Source organism: Haemorhous mexicanus, chromosome 6 (genome assembly GCF_027477595.1).
Source record: "Haemorhous mexicanus isolate bHaeMex1 chromosome 6, bHaeMex1.pri, whole genome shotgun sequence".
Lineage (NCBI taxonomy): Eukaryota > Metazoa > Chordata > Aves > Passeriformes > Fringillidae > Haemorhous > Haemorhous mexicanus.
Genome location: NC_082346.1, coordinates 10,943,692 through 10,963,382, shown reverse-complemented (window position 1 = coordinate 10,963,382; position 19,691 = coordinate 10,943,692). Strand labels below are relative to the sequence as shown.

The 19,691-nt window shown below is 45.6% G+C and overlaps 1 protein-coding gene across 1 annotated transcript; it reads left to right on the top strand.

The window, feature by feature from the left end:
* Window positions 1–3,451: 3,451 nt before the first annotated feature.
* On the top strand, window positions 3,452–12,644 carry LOC132328544 (acyl-CoA (8-3)-desaturase-like). The gene is made up of 12 exons (XM_059848466.1): window positions 3,452–3,715; window positions 5,713–5,823; window positions 6,099–6,296; window positions 7,059–7,160; window positions 7,292–7,420; window positions 8,537–8,597; window positions 8,708–8,784; window positions 9,266–9,363; window positions 9,662–9,758; window positions 9,960–10,039; window positions 10,436–10,561; window positions 10,767–12,644. The coding sequence occupies exons 1-12, from the start codon at window positions 3,518–3,520 to the stop codon at window positions 10,816–10,818; spliced, it is 1,329 nt and encodes a 442-aa protein (XP_059704449.1). The 5' UTR covers window positions 3,452–3,517; the 3' UTR covers window positions 10,819–12,644.
* Window positions 12,645–19,691: the final 7,047 nt, after the last annotated feature.

Here is a 19,691-nt window from a genome sequence, read left to right as displayed (position 1 = left end):
GCAAATACTCCATGAAGTTACACTGTTTGTATGAAAAATCAAGACTTTATTGTATGAAGTGTTAGCAACCCTAACAAAGAGTTCTGGGTACAACACTAACTCATTTAGGCCAACTTATTCCAGTATTCCAGCTCATTCCCAATAAGACAACAAGAATAAAGGCAATATTTCCAGTTCTCCCTCTTCTGCTGGTGTTTCACAGATGCTTGCAGTAGATCCTAAGCCTGGTGTAGGAATGGTGTTACAGGGATCTGTCAGGCTCTTCCCTGGTAGTAACATAATGACTAAATTAGTGGTTTCCGGCTGCATTTGCTTCATCAGCGTGGCTGTTTTAATTGCACTGATGACAGAAGCCTGTAAATCATGCCACCACAATTCCCCTGTGCCTGGAATCTTCAGCTTTTCTTAGGCTGAATCAAAGCCAAGAACTGAGTCTTCTTTTAGGCTCTGCCCTTTTCAACTGTTTTTTCAGCATTTGTTGTTTTCCTTTTTTTTTTTTTTTCCCCCTGTGGTTTCAGACCTCACCATCCATCTTTGTAACTCATTTTCTCTAAAAGGAGAAAAGAAAGGCTGCAATCCTTTCAACCCATCTCCTTCTTTCCCTGATTACTGGTTTGGTCACCAGATGCCCAAATATTTAGTGAATATTTAGTGATCCCTCACCATCAGGTCACTTGGGTATTTTAAAGCAAGTTCCAGCCTAATCATGGTAGTGAATTAAGGAATTTTAATATATTTTCTCCAAATTCTGGTGATCTCCAGTCACCAGATTTGCAGGTTGATCAGAGGAGTGAACCAAAGACCATCTTTTCCCTCCCCTTGGATTTTTGGTGGTTCATGGTAGTTTCTGGGTGGTTTCTGGGGAGCTGGGTCACAGCATGATGGTGACAGCAGATACAGAGGTGGAAGCAGTGAAGGTAAAACAAGGAGTCAGGGCACTGAAGGACTCATTTTACCTGGTTAATTGTGTTCCAGCAGGGATTGATGCCAGGAATCCCAGCTGGATGCAGGGTGCTGGGGAGTCTATAACAGCAGCTGTTTTTTTCCTGTCCCTTTTCATGACAAAGGTCCTGTTCTTGTCACTGTGACATCCATTGAGATCCTGAGTGGGGCAAGGGCAGGGCAAACAAGCACTGCTGGCAACTGGCAGGACACAGAAACCTTCACTGCTTAGAGCTGGTGATTCCAGGAGCTTCCCTGGCTTGTCTTGAATCATCTGCTGAGAGGAAAACAATCACAATCAGGGATTTCATGTCAGAAAGAGCTTGGAAGAAAATTCCAAGGGCTATTGTATAACTTCTGTTAATAAGACATTAAGAGCCCTTATAGCTGCTGAAACCAGAGGAAGCACATGAAGGGAACAAGAGTGGATTTTATCAAGTGTAGTGGAGCTTTTTGCCTGTTAAGATCCCTCAAAGCAAGTATCCAAAGGTTTAACTCGTGCAGGAAGATGGAATTTATTTGCTTTTAACAAATATAGGAAAAAGAAAACTGATCTCTGCATGTCACCTGTATTCATGATATAAGACCAGAAATATCAACTAAATTTAGGATAAATATTCTGTTGTGCAATTGATGATGGGGGAAAAGAGAATTTGAAATAATTACTGCACTGTTCTGAATATAATTATGTTTTTAAAGATACTAAACATCCATTAGTGTTTATTAATATGAATTGCTGAAGGGATGGAAATAAAAACATTCCATCCAGTGTTTTGCAGGCACAGAATTCCAAGATGTGATGTAGCCATCAGGTGATGCAGCCTGGTGGCTCTTTGTTTCTATGGTTACCTTCAACTGGAATTGCTGTAACTAGGTCAGATTGCAAGGTGTGAATGGAAACAAAGAAATCTGGGATCAATAACAGAGTTCAGGGAGAAGGCTGGTGCTGCTATGGAAAGGGAGATGAGTGTGGGGAGAGGAATTTTAATTTGTAACTCTTATGGATGAAGTGCCACACAGAGGGATTGGTCTGTTTTAGCATCATTCACTCTTCCAGCATTATTCTGCTGTCTGAAGAATCATCTGCAGGGTTTTGATGTGATTTACCTGTGGCAACACCTTCCCTCCCTCTGGCTGCATATCCAGGCATGAGCAGCCAAAAGGAACCTCAGGAACAGGAAAGGCTGAGGCAGCTGGAAGGGAGGACAGAAGGAAGAGAGGGAAGGATTTTCTGGAAAGGGGAAGCAAATCAAGGGTAGGGAAGATATGTCACAGTCAGCATAGAAATAAGGAGAAACAGGTTGTAAAAGTGGTTCAAAAGAAGGAACTTGAGTGTGAGGAAGGGAAACTCCCTGTGATGCCTTTAGCTTTCATATTTTCCAGATTCTGCACTGCATTAGTATATAACTCTGAACTTCACATAAAGTGTTAGCAAGTTGTCTTCACAGTTTAGTTAGACAAAACAATCCTTTTCCAGCCCCAGAAACAAGGACACCATTGCAGCTTGAGTCCAGTGTAAACAGTGAATTGAGGAGAGCAAACTGGGAGGATGGGACTTGATAACCTGAAGCTGTAATTGGACCATTAACCCCAATATATAAATGGACCAAAACTTATAAAAGTGTGAAAACTCATGACTAGTCCTTCATCTTAGGTCCAGCTTGGGTCCATCTTGGGTAGAGACATGGCCAGGCTCTTGTTGTGCCCAAGGTGTATAGTTTGAAGGCCTTTTGATAAAAACCTACTTTATTCCTTTAACTCTGTCTAGCCTCTGTTCCAGGTAGCCTCTCTAGGCATCACCTGGAAGGACAGTGGAGTCAGGTGGGGATCGGTGGCTCCCCCAGGTAACAAGTGACAGGACAAGAGGAAACAGCCTTAAGGTGTGCCAAGGGAGGTTTAAGTTGGATATGAGGGAGAATTGTTGTCAAGGATTGACAAGCCCTGGAACAGACTGTCGGGGCAGTGGTGGAATCAGCTGGGGGGATTTAAAATCCGCGTGTATGTAGCCTTTGGAAACGTGTTTCTGAGATGCCCAGCAGCAGGACGAGAAGCAAAGGCTATAAACTAAAACTCCAGAAGTTTCACCTCAACGTGAGGAAGAACTTCTTTACATTGAGGATGGCAAAGGACAGGGACAGGCTGCTCAGGGACCTCAGGAAGGATGTGGAGTGCCCCTCTCTGGAGTCTCCACATCCACCTGGATCCTGTGCCATCTGCTCCAGGTGACTCTGCCTTGGCAGGGTCAGGTTGAACTGAACGATCTCCAGAGCTCCCTTCCAACCCGAACACTCCCGTGGTTCTGTGACTGATGGGCTGGGCAGTGCTGGGGGACACGCTGCTCTCAGCGAAATGACTCCGGCAGCCATCCCAGCCCGGCCAGCCCGGATTCCCTTCCGTCCGTGCGCCAGCCCCGAGCGCCCCGGCATCGCAGCCGCCCCTCTCGGGCCCCGGGGGCGGGCGCACGGCGGACGCAGCCCAGTGGGCGGGGGGGGCTCCGGGGAGGCGGAGCCGGGCCGAGCCGGGCTGGGCCGAGCCGAGCTGAGCTGAGCCGAGCCAGGGCGAGCCGATCCCGGCCATGGAGGGTTCGGAGCCCGTCCGGGGGGAGATGCGGCGCTTCACCTGGGAGGAGATCGGGCAGCGGAACGGGCGGGGGCCGGCGCCGCAGGAGCGCTGGCTGGTGATCGACAGGAAGGTGTACGACATCAGCCGCTTCTGCCGGAGACACCCGGGGGGCTCCCGGGTCATCAGCCACTACGCCGGGCAGGACGCCACGGTGAGCGGCCGGCTGCGGCCCCGGCAGCACGGCAAGGAGGGCTGGAGGAGGGATGAGCGCGGAGCAGGATCCCTGGGGCTGGGAGCACGATCCCTGGGAGCAGGATCCCTGGGGCTGGGAGCAGGCACGGCGCCTGTGTCGCACGCCTGCACACTCGGCTGTGCCACACACGCGTACGCTGGGAGCGGTGTGCAAGGGAACACGCAGCGCGCACGCTCCGCCGGGAATCGTTTGGAATTGTTGTTGCAAGGAAGCGCTGCTGAAGGAATGACTAAAAAGCCGCAGCCGGGAATGAAAAGCAACCCAAATCCCCCCAGTAATTTTTGCACGCAGAGGAGTGTCGGGTGCTGCCACCCGTGTGGCGCACGCGGTGACAGAGTTGTTGTTTGCAGCGCGGGTGCCTTCGCCCTCCTCCAACTTCCCGAACCCGAGAGACGGCACTAGAGCAGAATATCACTGCAAGTCGTATTTCAGTCACGAAAAAGGAATTAATCACTCGTGTCTGAGTGCCAGCGGCTGTTGCAGAGTGGAGTAAATGCTGCTGGAGTAGGGTGGCTTTGCCAGTGGTGTTTCCTTCCTTTGTCTGCTTGTGCCTTTTCCATGAATCTCTCCCAATGCACATGTTTGGACCCAAGGGTGGATATGGGGTGGGAATCCACTTCTGGGATGGTGTTGATGGACTGTGTTTCGGCCAGGCTGGAGCTTGAGATCTTCACGTGAAGATCCCGTGGTAGGAATATAATTTAGAGCCAAAAATAACAATTTAATTTGCAACATTTCGTGAGGGCAGGGTGCACATGTGCATTTTCAAAGCCCTGCCACTGGCACAGGTTGCCCAGAGAAGTGGTGGAGCCCCATCCCTGGAAGTGTTCCAGCCTGGGCTGGGTGGAGCTCGGAGCAACCTGCAAGGTGTCCGTGGCAGGGGGGAACCAGATGAGCTCTGAAGAGCCTTTCTCACCTGAACATTCTGAGTTTCTGTGAGCAGAAAAGGGTCAGCCCATGGAGTGAGCAGGGCAGCATGGTGGGATTGCAGCCAGCTGCATTCTTTAGGTGATGGTGATGATATCAATGCCACTGCCGGCTGCAGTTGAACTGCTGACTGCTCAGAAACCCCTGCCAAGTTTTATTTCCCCATGGTTTTGACCCTGGGGATCAAAAGAACGAGGCTCCACAAAACCAGGAAAAGTGGGAAGTAAAGGAAGAACTCCTCTGGTTTGCTGTTCTGATTTCTAGAAGGTGCAGTCAGCTGTCCCCTAACCCCCAGCTGGGATTGCGCTCCAGGTTTTGCAGCCTAAATGGAAAGGATTGGTCTAAATGTGTGGTACCATCCTCCCCTGCTCTGCCCACATACTCCTCCCCATTTTTCCCCCCTTTTCTAATGAGAAAATGCAAATGTCTCTCTCAAAAAGAGAGTTCCCCTCTTTTTCCCTCCTTTATTCAGTGACCCTGAGCAGGGAGGATGCTACAGCTGACCTAGAGCTGGCAACACCAGCCAGATTTTTAACCCCTTTCCTGATCAGAGATCTTTTAAAAGCACATTTTATTTTAAAAGCACACAATGATGGCCTAGTAATTATAGTGATAAACAATGCGTGGTGCAGGAATCTTACAAAGTGATGCCCAGCAAGCAATATTGTCCCAGAAAATTAAAAACCCCAGGTCCTTAGGTTGAGGGAGATTGTAAAAATATGCTAAATTGGCCATCAGAGAAATGTCAGAAAGGAGGTAAATGGGAGATCAGGAATTAGATGCCAAAGTGCCATGTGTGCCTACAGGATTTGTAATTTAAATATAGGGACAGAATCTGAGGTGATAGCAGCCACTAATGGGTTTTTTCACCTGGTTGCCATGGAGATTGACACCACATTTAAATAATAAAAGTAACTGGTTCCCCAACAGGAATCTTTTGAATGGTCCAGCATATCATGGAATAGATTTCTTTTGCTGCCACCTGAATGATGGTTTTTCTTCATCCTGTTCCTCTGTCTGCATTTCAGGATCCTTTCATTGCTTTTCATCTTGACAAGGCACTGGTAAGGAAGTACATGAACCCTCTCCTGATCGGGGAACTGGCACCAGATCAGCCCAGCTTTGAGCCCAGCAAGAACGTGAGTGTCATAAAACCTTGGTTTTGGGATTGAAATTGTACTGTTTAACTTTTCTGACTGGCAGGCAGAACTCCCTGTACATAAGATCATAGGATCTCTTGGAATCACTGTTGGCTGAAGCTTCATTTCACATCCTTATTTGTAGTTTTAGCAAAGATTTGTCTCCAGGTGACCCTCGGCTTTCCCCCTTTTCATCCCTGAGAGGGAAAACTATGCTTCTGCTGATGTTCCCGAGGTGTTTTCTGACCAGTGGATGCTTTTGGGTCTCCCCACAGAAAAAGCTGGTGGAGGATTTCCGTGAGCTCCGTGCCACCGTGGAGAGGATGGGGCTTCTCCAGCCCAACCACGCCTTTTTCATTCTCTGTCTCTGCCACATCTTGATGCTGGATGTTGCAGCCTGGCTCATCATCTGGTATTTTGGAGCATCCTTGGTGCCTTTCCTCTTCTCTGCCGTGCTTCTGGGCACTGTCCAGGTGAGCAACTCCACAAAATAAGCCCCAAAAAACCAAATTTGGAACTTGGGGGCTTGTTGCCATAAGCAGGGGACGGATCTTATCATCATGGACTTCCCCAAATCCTGCTTATCTCTGGATTCCACCAAAAGGCAAAACTACACATGCTGCTGTGGTAGAGCAGACTTTGCCTTGCTGTTTCCTCCCCGTATTCCATCAAAGCCTTCTTTATTCCAGCCTTCCCCACACGATGAAAGCCGTGCCCCGCTCCTGAGCTCCACCGTGCCAGAACTCCGAGGCAGTGTGCAGGGGCCAAGCCACTGTGTTCCCATGGGAACTTGCAGGGAGTTAGAGGAGAGGGCAGAGCAGCTCTCAAAGCCCCAGCTATTCCTCCTGTGGCCAGTGAGCCCCTTGGAATTACAAGTACTTGGAGGAGGCAGCAGCAAGCTGCTCCTTAAAGGAGACTTTGTTGCCGATTTCAGAGCAGTTTTGTGAGGGAATAAATGCTGGTTCTCAGCTCTGTGGCTGTTTTTTTCCCAGGACTTTTTTTCCCTTCCTCATGGAAACAACTGTCCAGGACTAAAAGTCATTAGGCAGAGTCTGGAGTGCACTGGTGTATAGTGAAAAAGGAGAGTTGGGATTGGGCCCTGGCAGTGGAAGTGCTTTTGCTATCCAGGGATACGTTGTGAGGAGTGTGGGAGTGGGAGAAGAAAGCCCTTTTCAGACACAGTCCCTCTTGACAGTTCTTCTTCCCCAGCAGCACTGTTGTATTCTTAATTCCAGGCCCAGGCTGGCTGGCTCCAGCATGATTTTGGACACCTGTCAGTCTTCAGCAAGTCCAGGTGGAACCACTGGGTGCACAAGTTCGTCATCGGCCACCTCAAGGTGAGCGCTGGGTGTGGGCAGGGGCTGCCAGAGCCCTGCTCTGCAGCCAGAGCTAATCCCAGGGTAAGGAGAGAACTGAGGGCAGAAGATCCACCTTCTTTAGGGCACTTTCTTCTCATCTTTTCCCACAGGGAGCCCCAGCCAGCTGGTGGAATCACCTCCACTTCCAGCACCACGCCAAACCCAACTGCTTCCGGAAGGATCCCGATGTCAACATGCACCCCTTGTTCTTTGCTTTGGGGAAAACCCTCTCTGTGGAGGTGAGACCTGAGAGAAGCTGGGAAGTGACAGTAATAGGATTCAAATTTGGGAAGCTGCAGAGAGCTTGGACACTAATTAGATTTTATATGGTGCTACATTGCCTTCCACTAGTCCCTAATTCTTCAGTAATATTCCAGCAATTCTGAGACCTTTGTATTCTTAAAACTTCACTCAAAGTTATTTTTGCAGTGTTGGAAGATAAGAATGAAATATTTGCCACGATTACCAGTTCCTATTTCCCTTGATGAGAGAATTTCAGTTTTATGAAGATCAGAATTGCAAGTTGTACTCTTTTGCCAAGATCAGTGTGACTAATTGTAGTGATCTGGGGATGGAAGCAGCAGATGACAAGCCATGGCTGTCTGGAACTTTTACAATTCCTGATCAAAGAAGCTATTTCAGTGGTCTCAGCCTGGCAGTGGGTGTCACAGTGGTTCCCATCTGGAGTCCAGCTCTGTTTCTGGTACAGCTCTGCAGTTAAATGAGTGGCTTAACCATTTGCTGTCCTTTAAAAAAAAAGATCTGTAAATTCATAGTGTCACTTAAAATGCTTTGATTTGTATTGAAATTAAGGGATGGGCTATTGGGAATTAATTTGAACATGTACAGGGCATTCCTTAAGGAAGCCAGTGGCTTGATCTGTTATGTTTGTACAGCAAACATTGAAAAATGAGCAGCCTCAGAGGGAAGATAAAATATTCACTCTCATTCTTGTGGACACAGTTTCATGCCTAGATGCTCACTTCTCTGTTTTCCAGACTAATTGCAAGGAGATGGGAGTTCACACACTGCCATCTTCATTAACAGTATCATAACAATACCATAGCTTGGGGTTTTTTAATTCTGAAGCTCTGCTTTGTCAGCAAACTCTTTGTGTGGGTTTCTGTTTCAGCATTTTTAGGCAGCTTGTGCCCTCTGTAGGGACAGAGCTTCCTGTGCAGGTCGCTGTGTGTGTGCAAGGCGCTGCCCAGCCCCTTCTGCAGGGTGAAAACTCATCCAGGCCGAGGTCCCAGGGGATGATGGTTGCTGGCTTGGTTGGATAGAACATCTCCTGGAAGTTTAGGAGTGTGTGCACAGGTGTCTTCATGGCCTGAGTAATTTGTGTATTTTAACAGCTTGGTGTGCAAAAGAAGAAATTCATGCCTTACAACCACCAGCACAAGTACTTCTTCATCAGTGAGTAACCTCCCCCTGTGCAGTTCCATGGCCAGCAGTCACTCTGCCCCTTGTTTTCCCATTCCATCCCATCCTGCTGGGATAATTCATGGCTCTGTTTGTCCCTGCAGTCGGTCCCCCAGCACTGGTGCCCCTTTATTTCCAGTGGTATATCTTCTACTTCGCCGTGCAGCGGAAGCAGTGGGTGGTGAGTCAGCTCCACGGGGGCCAGGGGGCTTCTCCTGGGTTTAGGGATGAATTCCAGTGCCAGATTTACTGGGAGTTGTGTGTATCTGCAGCAAAGGATGTGGGTATAGATTTGGGAATGGTGTTTGCCTAAGGGGGATCTTCCACAGCCTTTCTTTGTGAAAGATCCTCTGGGGAACAAAAGGTGTTCTCTGGTGTTCTGGGTTTTGGGTTTCTCACTGCTTGGTTCCTCTTTAGATCCAGGGGAAAACGCGGTGCTTTAGAGCTTGTCCTGTCTGGTGTTGGCCCTCTGCTGGGCTCATGGAGCCAGGATAATTCCTGAGCACAGGCAATGGCTGGTGTCAAGTTACTTTGTGATGGGGCTGGGGAGGAAAAATTTATCAGTAGAAGATGTTATGAGAGATTTTAAAGGGAGTGATGGTAAATTTAGAAGTCAGAAATTCTCCCTTCTAATGAAGTTTTCCCTGTCCCCTATACTGCAGGACCTGGCCTGGATGCTGTCCTTCTACATCCGATTCTTCCTCACCTACTTGCCCTTCCTGGGTGTGAAGGGTACCCTGGGGCTCCACCTTTTAGTCAGGTATCATCCAGCTTACAACTCCAGCATTTTCTCTGCCCAGTTTGTATCAATCCTTTGTGTCAGCTTTTCTCCAGCCCCCTGGTTAGTTTTCTCATCACTCCCTGTTCTCTCTCCTGATTCTTTCAGTGGGACAGGGGTGGTTTCCTGTCAGGCTGCAGGAGGTGGAAGGTGTATGTAGGTCTGATCTGTTTGTGTTTCTGGTGTCAGGCAACAACCAGCTGGTGTGTGCACAAGTGTTTTGTACTGACTTGTCACATCATGGGTGTGTGATCTGTGATGGTTTTTTGTTTTTGCACAGGTTTATAGAAAGCAACTGGTTTGTCTGGGTGACACAAATGAATCACATCCCCATGCACATTGATTATGATAAGAATGTGGACTGGTTCTCTACCCAGGTGAGACATTATTTATGGAGATCTGTGACAGTTCTGGGTGTGTAAAATCCATCTATCTCAGCCTGGCCACCTTGTGTTGGCTGGAAATAACTCCTGGAGCTGTTGTGTCCAGCCAGAATTCCTGTGGGGATGAGAAACCTGTGTTTGAGACGGGCATTGCTAAAATAATACTTAAAACAGGACTTCTTTTTTTTCTTTCAGCTCCAGGCAACCTGCAACGTTCATCAGTCCTTGTTCAATGACTGGTTCAGTGGCCACCTGAACTTCCAGATTGAGCACCAGTGAGTGGAAACAGGGGTTGGGAATAGTTCCAAGGAGTGCTAGATACACCAGGGCTGAAGAGCCTCCAAGGTCCCTCTGTCAGCTGAGACAGGAATAAAAGATATTATGGGTTCATTGTGTGCTCTTTGTGTGGGGGTTGAACAGGAACTCCAAAAAGAAAATTTCTGGAGGATCACGAGGGAGCAGCAGCACCACTTCAGATCTAAACTTCATGGCATAGAGGGGAGAATTCCCAGCACAGGCACTGAAGGGACACAAGAGGGACCATTGCAGAGCACCCCTGGCTTTGGCACAAGGGGAGCTTGGGGCACTTCCAGAATTAGGCTCAGCAGCGGGGCCAGGATTCCATGTGGTGATGAGGGATGCCATTGAATCAGCACCTCCTTTTCCCACAGCCTTTTCCCTACAATGCCACGGCACAACTACTGGAAGGTGGCCCCTCTGGTGAAGTCCCTGTGTGCCAAGCATGGCATTGAGTACCAGTGCAAGCCTCTGCTCACAGCCTTTGCAGACATCGTGCAGTGAGTATTGACCTGCCGCGTTCCCACGTCAGGGGCTGTCAGTGCTGTGGGCTCAAAAGGGGAGGGAACAGACTGGGAGGGGCAGCCTCTACAGGTCCCTTCAGACCCAAATCACTTCATGATCTCCTTTGCTTCATCTGTACAATTCTCCCCAGGAGGCTCTGGATGGAATGTGGGGTTCATTCCCTTGTTTCTCTCTTGGCAGCTCTTTGAAAGATTCAGGGGAGCTCTGGCTCGATGCTTATCTACATAAGTAAGCAGCAGTGGATCCCTGCAGAGGAATTCCCCAGCCTTGCTGCCTCCTGTAATGGTCACCCTGAAGATCCTGCACTGAGAAGAGCTGGCTAAGCCAGATTTGGGGAGGTGGTGCTGCTTAATTCCGTGGATGAATGTAATTAATATGATTTTTCCTTTTTTGGTTGTTTTTTTTGGTGGTATTTTTTTTTTGGTGTTGTTTTTTTTTTGTTTTGTTTTGTTTTTTTTTTTTTTTGTAATATGTGCTCTTAATTTTTTCTTGTGCTTCTTTCATTCCTCTTCTCTGGTGCTGAGTTCTGGGGAGAAGGCTGGTTGGAGGAAGTTGTGTCCCACCGAGCTGGGTGCAGCTTTGGGACTGGGAACAAATTCCTTTCCATCTAGTGCTCCTTCATTTGCTGAGTATATAGGAGGGAAGCTTCTTATCTAACATAGGCTTTTTGGGGTGGCTCTCACTATGAGTGTAGTAAGAAAGTTGGGACAGCATGAAATCAAGGAATGTGGGAATTAGGGAAATGTGGAAGCTCTAGGGAATGGGGTAGGTTCAGTATTTTCAAATCCCTGTTTGTAATAGGGAACTCCCAGACCGATTTGTACATATGTGGGTGGGGTGGGGAGATGCAGGTAGCAGTTCTCTAGGAATAGGATCTAGTTAGAGCCCTAATTGAGGTAGGGAGACAGGAAAGTGGAAGTTTTTCCATGGGCCATATTCTTTGGGAATGCTGCCCTCCACATCTCTGGAAGCCTCTGGGTTATTTGGCCACTCTGGGTTATTTGGTGACATTCCGGGAGGATCTGCAAGGGGTTTCCTCCGTGCCAGACTTTGGAGTGTTGTGAAGCCATTACTGAGTCAGAAGAGAGAGAAACCTGTCCCATCCATACCCAGGATCCCTACAAGAGTGACCCAAGAAGCAAAAGCATTCCAGACCAGGCTGCTCAAGGCTTGGAGCAGCCTGGTTTAGTGGAATACAATAAACCATGGCAAGGGGTGGAATGAGCTGAGCTTTAAAGTCCCTTCCAGCCCAAACTGTTCTACAATGATTCTGTGTGAAGGGAATAAACACTCTGTGATTGCCTGAAGCTTTGGGCTTTTTTGGACCTCTGGGTGATTTGATAAAAGGAAAAAATTCCTGGCTCATGGAGAGAGGCATTCCTGCCTGAGCAGCAGACAAATCTAAGGAAGTTAGAAATGTGGTGGGGTCAGACACTGTTTAAAAGTGTTAACCTTTTCATTCAGCTGCATATCCACAGGCACACCTCAGCCAAAACATTGCTGCTCTCCCTCCCTTGGATGATGTGCCTTCCAATCCTATGGGATTTACTGAATAGTCTCTCTGCCTTTCCTGGGGCCTTTTAATTTACTGCCCCAAGGTTACAGATGCCAAACCAGGATGTAGCACCTGCCACATCACTGAGGAAGATGCTCTATCACCCTGGTCCCCCAGGGACTGCTGGATTAGAATCCAGGAGGGATGGGTTGATTTTGAGGGAATTTTTCCCAATCAACATCCAAAATGAGGATGAGGTGTTGACAGAATGGAAGAAATAGATTTTCTCAGGCCAAGAGTGTTGTTAAGCACAGGATAGAATTGTAATGGGAGTAATAATACTATCATACCTGTATAATATATATAATACTGTTACTGTTGTAATATAATAATATATTGTTATATAATAACAATACATCATACAAATACCTGTTGAATAAGATCATAAAGGAAGTGGGCCTTAGTTATTCTTTTACCTTGGTTTTTTCCTGCTCCATTTCTTTCCCTCGTATTACAGCTGTGGATGGAGGAAAGTCTATTAATAAAATTCCTTATCTTACCAATTTGTGCTGTCATCAGAGTAAAATACATCTGTGCAAGAGTCTTCACTCTGTAAAAGGTGGAACAAATGGCTGTCCACAGCTACAGAGAGAGAACTGTCATAAACCTCTTTCTCTAGAAGGTGCTTCTCCTGTGTTTTCCCTGCCACAATAAAGAGGGAACACCCACCATACAATAAACCAAATGCCTGGATAACCAGGAAAAATAACACAGATGAGCAGGTTCACAGTCCTGAAGCGTAAGAGTGAAAGGGGACCTGACTCGGCATAACCAGGTATGAATGTCCTGAATTTCCTGGAAGTTTTCCAGGCTCGAGAAGAGTTCTCCAGAGTTTTCCAGGCTCAAGAAATACACTGAATTACAGGATCTTGGAAGAACACCAGCCCCAACTTTGCCATCTAGTGGAAACCTTTTGGCCTTACAAATGGAACCTGAACATTGCGGAATAGACACAGGGTGGCAGTCCGACATCAGAAGGGGAGGAGGACATCTCAGAGGATCAGAAGGGAAGGATCAGATGATGAAGGAGACTTGGCAAGGGCATAGAGTGACAGGACAAGGGGGAATGGCTTCAAACTGAAAGAAGAGAAGTTTAGATGGGGTAGTGGGAAGGAATTCTTCCCTGTGAGGGTGGTGAGGCCCCAGTACAGGTTGCCAAGAGAAGCTGTGGCTGTCCCTGGATCCCTGGAAGTGTCCAAGGCTCGGTTGGACTGTGCTTGGAGCAACCTGAGAAGGTGTCCGTGCTCATGGCAGGGAGAAGAGGATATTGTTCCTGAAAATGTCAGAGGTTCATAAGGCTTTGAAGATTATCCAGTTAAGTGGAATATCATCAGAAAAAGAGGTGGCTCCAACCTGGAATAAATTGCTTTTTCCAAATCAGGGAGGAACACCTTCAGCAATGGAGCAAGTGGAATTAGAAAAATGTCAGGGTGATGTTCATACAGTTAAGAGTGAGGGGGAAACTGAAACACGAAAATGCTGTAGTTTTCCCCTTGCCAGCACCCACCCATTTGGACTTGTTAATGGTGTGGATTTGCAGTCCTTGCCCAACTTGTGGATGTGTTTGCATCCATTATCCCAAATTCCTGAAGAGGGGAATGGTTTTCTTTATGGAATTTTTCCCACCTTTATAAAAGCAGGGGAAATCAAGCTGCTTGTAGATCCCACTTAATGGATGATGAACACAGCTGAGTCGCTCATAAATGGGAGGATTTGCTGCTTCCCAAGGTTCCTTTACAAGGAATATAAAGAGATTTCTTAACAGGTCAGGTGTAGAGGACAAGTGCAGTAATGCAACACTGCTCATGGGAAAGGAAGAGGATTACACTGGGAGAGATTTCGCTGGGATTTGCATCTCCTGCAGGGACTGGTATTAAATGTTCAGAAAATGGGGAGGAATTTCCACCAAGTATAGTTTTGAAACAGCAACAGGTAATGATACATCCATGACAGCTTATATGAAATGCTGGTTATGATGGTGCCCCTTAGGCAAAATTTCCAAAGGTCTGATTGATCCATAGTAATCTCCCTTGGCTTTGTGCCTAAGAACTAGCCTGGCTTTCTGATTTTTGCAGCTCATCATTTAGGCTCTTGCCAGTCTGGTGATTTTTTTGTGAGAGAATAAAACTGTCGGCGTTCCCTGAGCCAAATAAAAGAAGAGGCAGTGACCTGATCATAAAATGAGAAGTTTTAGAGCAGAAAATACTTCAATCTGTTAGTAATAAAGAAATACTCAGCAGCTGAAGTGTGGCTCAATACCAGTTCAAGATAACAGTGTAAGTGCAATTTCTTAGTACCAAGGTTAATTAGTCCAATTAGCAGGAGCAGTGCTAGATTGTCCTCTAAGGGTAATATAAAATTTCAAGAATAACTAAATTTTATGAGTGATAATTCCTTGTATAATGTTTGCTTTGACTCAGGAAGAGATCAGGGCAGGCCTGTGGGCAGTATTATCCTAATTAGGTCACCTCCTGCATAATAGACCTTTTCAGATGAGCACTAACCCATCATTTAGCTGCAGACCAAGATAGAATGATAACTTCTTCTGGCAAGAAGGGGTGCCAATGTTCTAGCAAGTGAGCCTGAATTCCTTTTCAGGATCATCTCCCAGTCGGTTAGGAAAAAGAAACAAGGTGAGGTAAGAAATGCTGGGTGTTGCCCAAGTAAAATAAAAGGTGAGTGGAGATCTGCAATGAGCTCAGGTTTTGACATTTTCTTTGTTTTGTTCCCTCTTCTCCCCTCATCCATATAGGAAGATGAGAAACATGTGAGACTAGAAAGCCACAGGTATTTCTGTCTTCAGCAAATATTCCAAAGTTGCCAAAATAAAGAAGTATAAAATTATAGGGCTTAGATCCCTGGCGAAGAGGAGAGAAACAAACTCAGGAGAGCATTTTGAGGGATGAAGGACAACCTGTGATGCTGATTGGGAATAGAAAGAGTAGTGAAAAGGTCATGGAACTACAAGTAGGAGTTGCTAAAGTGTCAAAGGAAAATTAAATTTTGCTAAAGAAGTAGGAAAATATGCAAACTATGAGTGGTGCCCTTGCAGGCAGGGTAGGATGTGGAAGTTAAAGGATGAGGGACATCTCTGAGGCAAAATATTTACATTGCCCTAAGAATATACCCCAAAATATGTGGCTGAGGAAGGACAGAGTCAGATGGTGAAGGCCAGGGAAGGAATTATGGCCAAATATTGGCTGTGCCATGTTTACTGCAGGGGCTGGAAGGCAGCCCAAGGCCCACAGGGGCCAGACAGGGGAAGGTGCTCTGACCGTGAGCCATGGAACCACTGTGGGTGTTTTAATCCTGGCTTAGGCCACTTTGTTCCCAATTAAGGTTGCACAAACCAAGTATTAAACTTTCGAGCATGGGCACCTTTTGTGGAGTTTCTCTTCTCTGGATGCCCAGTTTCAGGCAGCCAGAGCATTCAGAAGTTCGTAAGCAGAGGGTGCCCTGCACTGGGCACAGAAAATGCAACAAAAATGCTGCCTGGTCTGAAAAAAAGCCAACCCCAAATATGCAAGAGTGAGAAAACAAAATGTGTTTGTTACAGGCATTTAACAATTTTGACTGGATCATTTTATATCTTATTCTTTGTAACAATATAGAGCACTTGGGAGAATAGAATTACAGAATTTATAACTTTAGATCAGCTTAATTTAGATCTTAAAGCCACAAAAGAGCCCCTGGGATTCTGACTTTCATGAAGCTGAAGGGTGCAAAGGGTTTATTTCATAGGAATTGCAAAAAAATTTATATCATATGTGTTTTAATGCAATTTATTGTTCTGTGGGGAGATTTAGATGAGAAGGTTCACAGGGCTTATTACAGAGCCTAATTTTAGCCCTCATTCTAATTAGCATCTCAGGGTTTTATTGTTTACTCATAAAATGCAACCAAAAGAGAGGAAGGTGTGGCTTTTTCAGGTGGTTTTTTTTCCTCTTTTGCAAAGGGTGTGAAGATGGTTTTCACAGGGAAAAAAATCCTGTGTTAATTTACTATTGATATCTGGACTAAGGAATGAAACAAAATTAATAAAAATTTTAAATATCTGAGCAAATTAAATCCCTCAAGGCAGGGTCTCCATTGCAAACTTGACTCTGTCTATAAAAATCCCTTTGATTTTGCTTTAGATTTCTCTTTCCATTTCATGGGACATGGTATTCCTGGTAAGTAGCTCCATCTGAGATGCAGGGTGGTATTTCACCAACCCAGAATATACGAAAAAAGGGAAAACCTGATCCTTTTCTCCTCCAGACTGACATGATGCCTTATAATGTTTTTATCCAAAAGCAGTAAATTACTAGATTCTTTTTCCTTTCCAAAATAAAATTTTGCCAACTGTGAAAGTTTTTTATCACTTGAAAAGATTGCAAAGATCTTTCTGAATGCAGCCTTTTCCTGAATTATGGATTCCCCATTAAGTTTTGTGCTGGACATAAAATAATTTTAATTATTTCTATTTCCTGGCTGTGTTTGGGAAGAGGCACATCATAGTCACAGAAGAGGGAGCCTTGAAGGAGAGTCCATGAAATCCAGGAAGAAAAACAGACTCTGTGCACAGGAATGTGTGTGCTGACTGTGGATGGATGCAGATAATTTCCTTGGAGCCACTGTAGGGCAGAGCATTTCTGAACTCTCCACAAAGTATCCTGTGAGCTCCATTCCCAGGTCCCTTGAGGACAAACTCTTCTAAGTATAGTTATGTTATATAAATTAGGTGGTATTGTTTTAGGTATAAATGTTATATAAATCATGTTATATAAATTAGACTATATAAATTACCTGTCTCCTGATGCAGAGGCATTTCAGATCATCTCTGCTTTGATCAAAGATGCTGTTCCATGGCTCCAGGGCGGCCAGGACAGGGCAGAGAGACTCAGCTCTGTTTCCAGAAGGAAGTGCAGGTGTACTTGTAGATGCTCATCCAAGGTCACACTTTTCCAACTTTCTCCACTGTTGACACCTAATTCTGGAGACGTGTTTAACCCAGAATTGTCTGTCTTCTATCTAACAAGTATGGTGAGGCTCTAGACTTCATAAAGTAGAAATTCTGCACCCAGTTCTGCCTGGGAGCCCCACTTGGGAGGCGTTCCCAATTGCAAGGCTCCATGAAAACCCTGTAAAAAAGTAAGACAATATTATTCAGAACCTAAAGATCCTCTCTGGAAAAGAAGATTTTCTTAGAAACAAGAATCATTAATGCTGGAAAAGCCTCTAAGATTGTCAACCACTTCCAAATGTTCTGGGGTATCTCAGTACCAGATTTATTTTCAGATTTATTTATTTATTTATCTCCAGTGGATTAAGTGTAAGCTGCAAACATTTAGGTGACAGACAATAAAAGGGCTGAGGCAGCAACTGCCAGCTGAGCAGTCACGTAGTGTCCTTCTGGAAATCTGGGAAGCTGTGTCAGGAGCCTGTGCAAGGAGGCTCTGAGTCATGGGAGCAGGGCTGTGGAGCAGCCCTGTGCACGTGTACCAGCTCCCGGGAACGTAGGACACGCTTTTTGGCAGGTGTGTGGGCAGTGGTTGCAGAACACCAAGTGTGGTGTAAATCACTTTAACAGGTTTCTCAATCGTTGCTCTGGGTGAGCAGGACCCTGCCTTTCACTGTCTGAGCTTTTGGAATCAGTTTGGTAACCCGGATAATATAGACAGAGGCAGCTTCTGCTTTCACATTGGGAAGGGATTTTAATTTAATAGACTATCAGTGGGTGTTACAGGCCCCTCTGGATGGGATCTGATGCTAAATAAATTCGGACAATAAATATTTATACACACTGTTAATACAGAGGACAATCACCTTAGAGTTCCCAAACTTAATTCCACCAGTTTGGTGGATGCTGGCACCCACAGTGTTAACAGTGAAAGTCACAGCTGCTGACTGTGGGTATAGCCAGAGACATCCCATATTTGTTCACTCCAATGCATTCCTGGCTCTTTATCCTGCATCTCCTTGTAGACTGAAACCAAACCCCACATTTTTATCTCCTCCTTTTCAAGTAGCTGCTACATGTACAAGTCTGAATATAAGGCCATGGGAAGGTTTTTTGTACTTTCAGCCAGCTATGGAGTAACTTGATATTTTCACATGTGCACAAAACCCCACATCTGTAGGAAATTGCGCAAACTGTTGCATATTTTATTGCCACCACCTCAAGTACTGAACATTGATTTAGGTAAGACTCTGCACATGTGCATAGATCATGAACATATCATTAGGTTGGACACTCTCAGCTTTTATTTAGAGCAAGATAAAGAGTTACAAAATGTAATGTGACAGGAGGATAGAAATTATTCCTCCCATTCTTTAATCACTCTCCTCTGATGAATAGCAGCAGTCACATTTCTCTTTTACTTTGGGTGGTTCACCAATTGCCACATGTCAGACAGTTTTAAATGGCAGTTTGGGGCTTGACTGATTTGCAAGATGCTACATGATTTGAAGAATTAGAATTGCATAATTTGGAGTTCTGTGTCAGCCAGAAAACTGCCCACTCTGTGCTTGGGAGACAGGGAAAACGCCTCACTCTGCTGAGGTGCCTTGGTCAAGAAAGTAGTTTGACTTTTATATCTACCTTTATCTTTCTTTATCTCTGTCCTGCCTGAACTCTGCAGCTTCACCTGAGTGTTTTCAGTCCTTCTCAGAACTGGGAGCTCACACAACAAGCAGTTTTCTTGGAATCCCAGAGTGTGAATTGTCTGGGAAGCTCACTGTCACAGGAGATAGTTAAGACCTTCAGCTGCCTGGCTTCAGGCAGGGACTGGGCATCAGTGCAGGCCACATCTGGGGTTATAGGCCTAAGAAATTCAGAAACATAAATAGAACATTTGGGGCAAGGGGAAAAGTCAGGATTTAGCTCAGTATTGCCTTACAGAGGGGTATGATGGAAATACCCCATCTGTACACTCCAAGCTGTACCATGTCTGCCTGCTGCTTGTACCTTCCTCAAAAGCACCCAAGGCTTGGAATTTTGGATTTAAAAAAGCCCAAGCAGGATTAAGACGCTGCTAGATCTCAAGTAGGACAATATTTGATTTATATTGCTTAAATTTTTCTGCAAAATTGAAGTGAGTTCATAGGAAACTTGGAATTGCCTTTCCACTGCATTTTATTAGAGCTGAGAACTCTTTACCTCTTTATTGCACAGCAGACCTTCACAATATCAGAGATGCTTAGGCTTGGTTTCTGCAGGAGTAGTGTTTAAGTAAAGTTAGTTATGTCAACATTGCCTTTAAGCATAGGCTTCTGAATTTATAGCCAAAATTGGTATTAACAGTTATTGCTATTATTATTGTTGTTGTTATTTTTATCACTATTATTACTACTGCTATTACTACAAAATATTTTAATGTTATAGACTCACGAATGAACTACTTGAACAATTAGGTGGTTGCATGGCCTCAGGAACATACAGGAAACTCTGAAACCAACTGTATGCAAAGTATTATCAATATAGAAGCCAAATTAACTGGAAATAAAGAATGCTTTCTTAATGCATTCCTTCTTTACTCTGATCTGGTGGTATTTTAATCAACTATTTA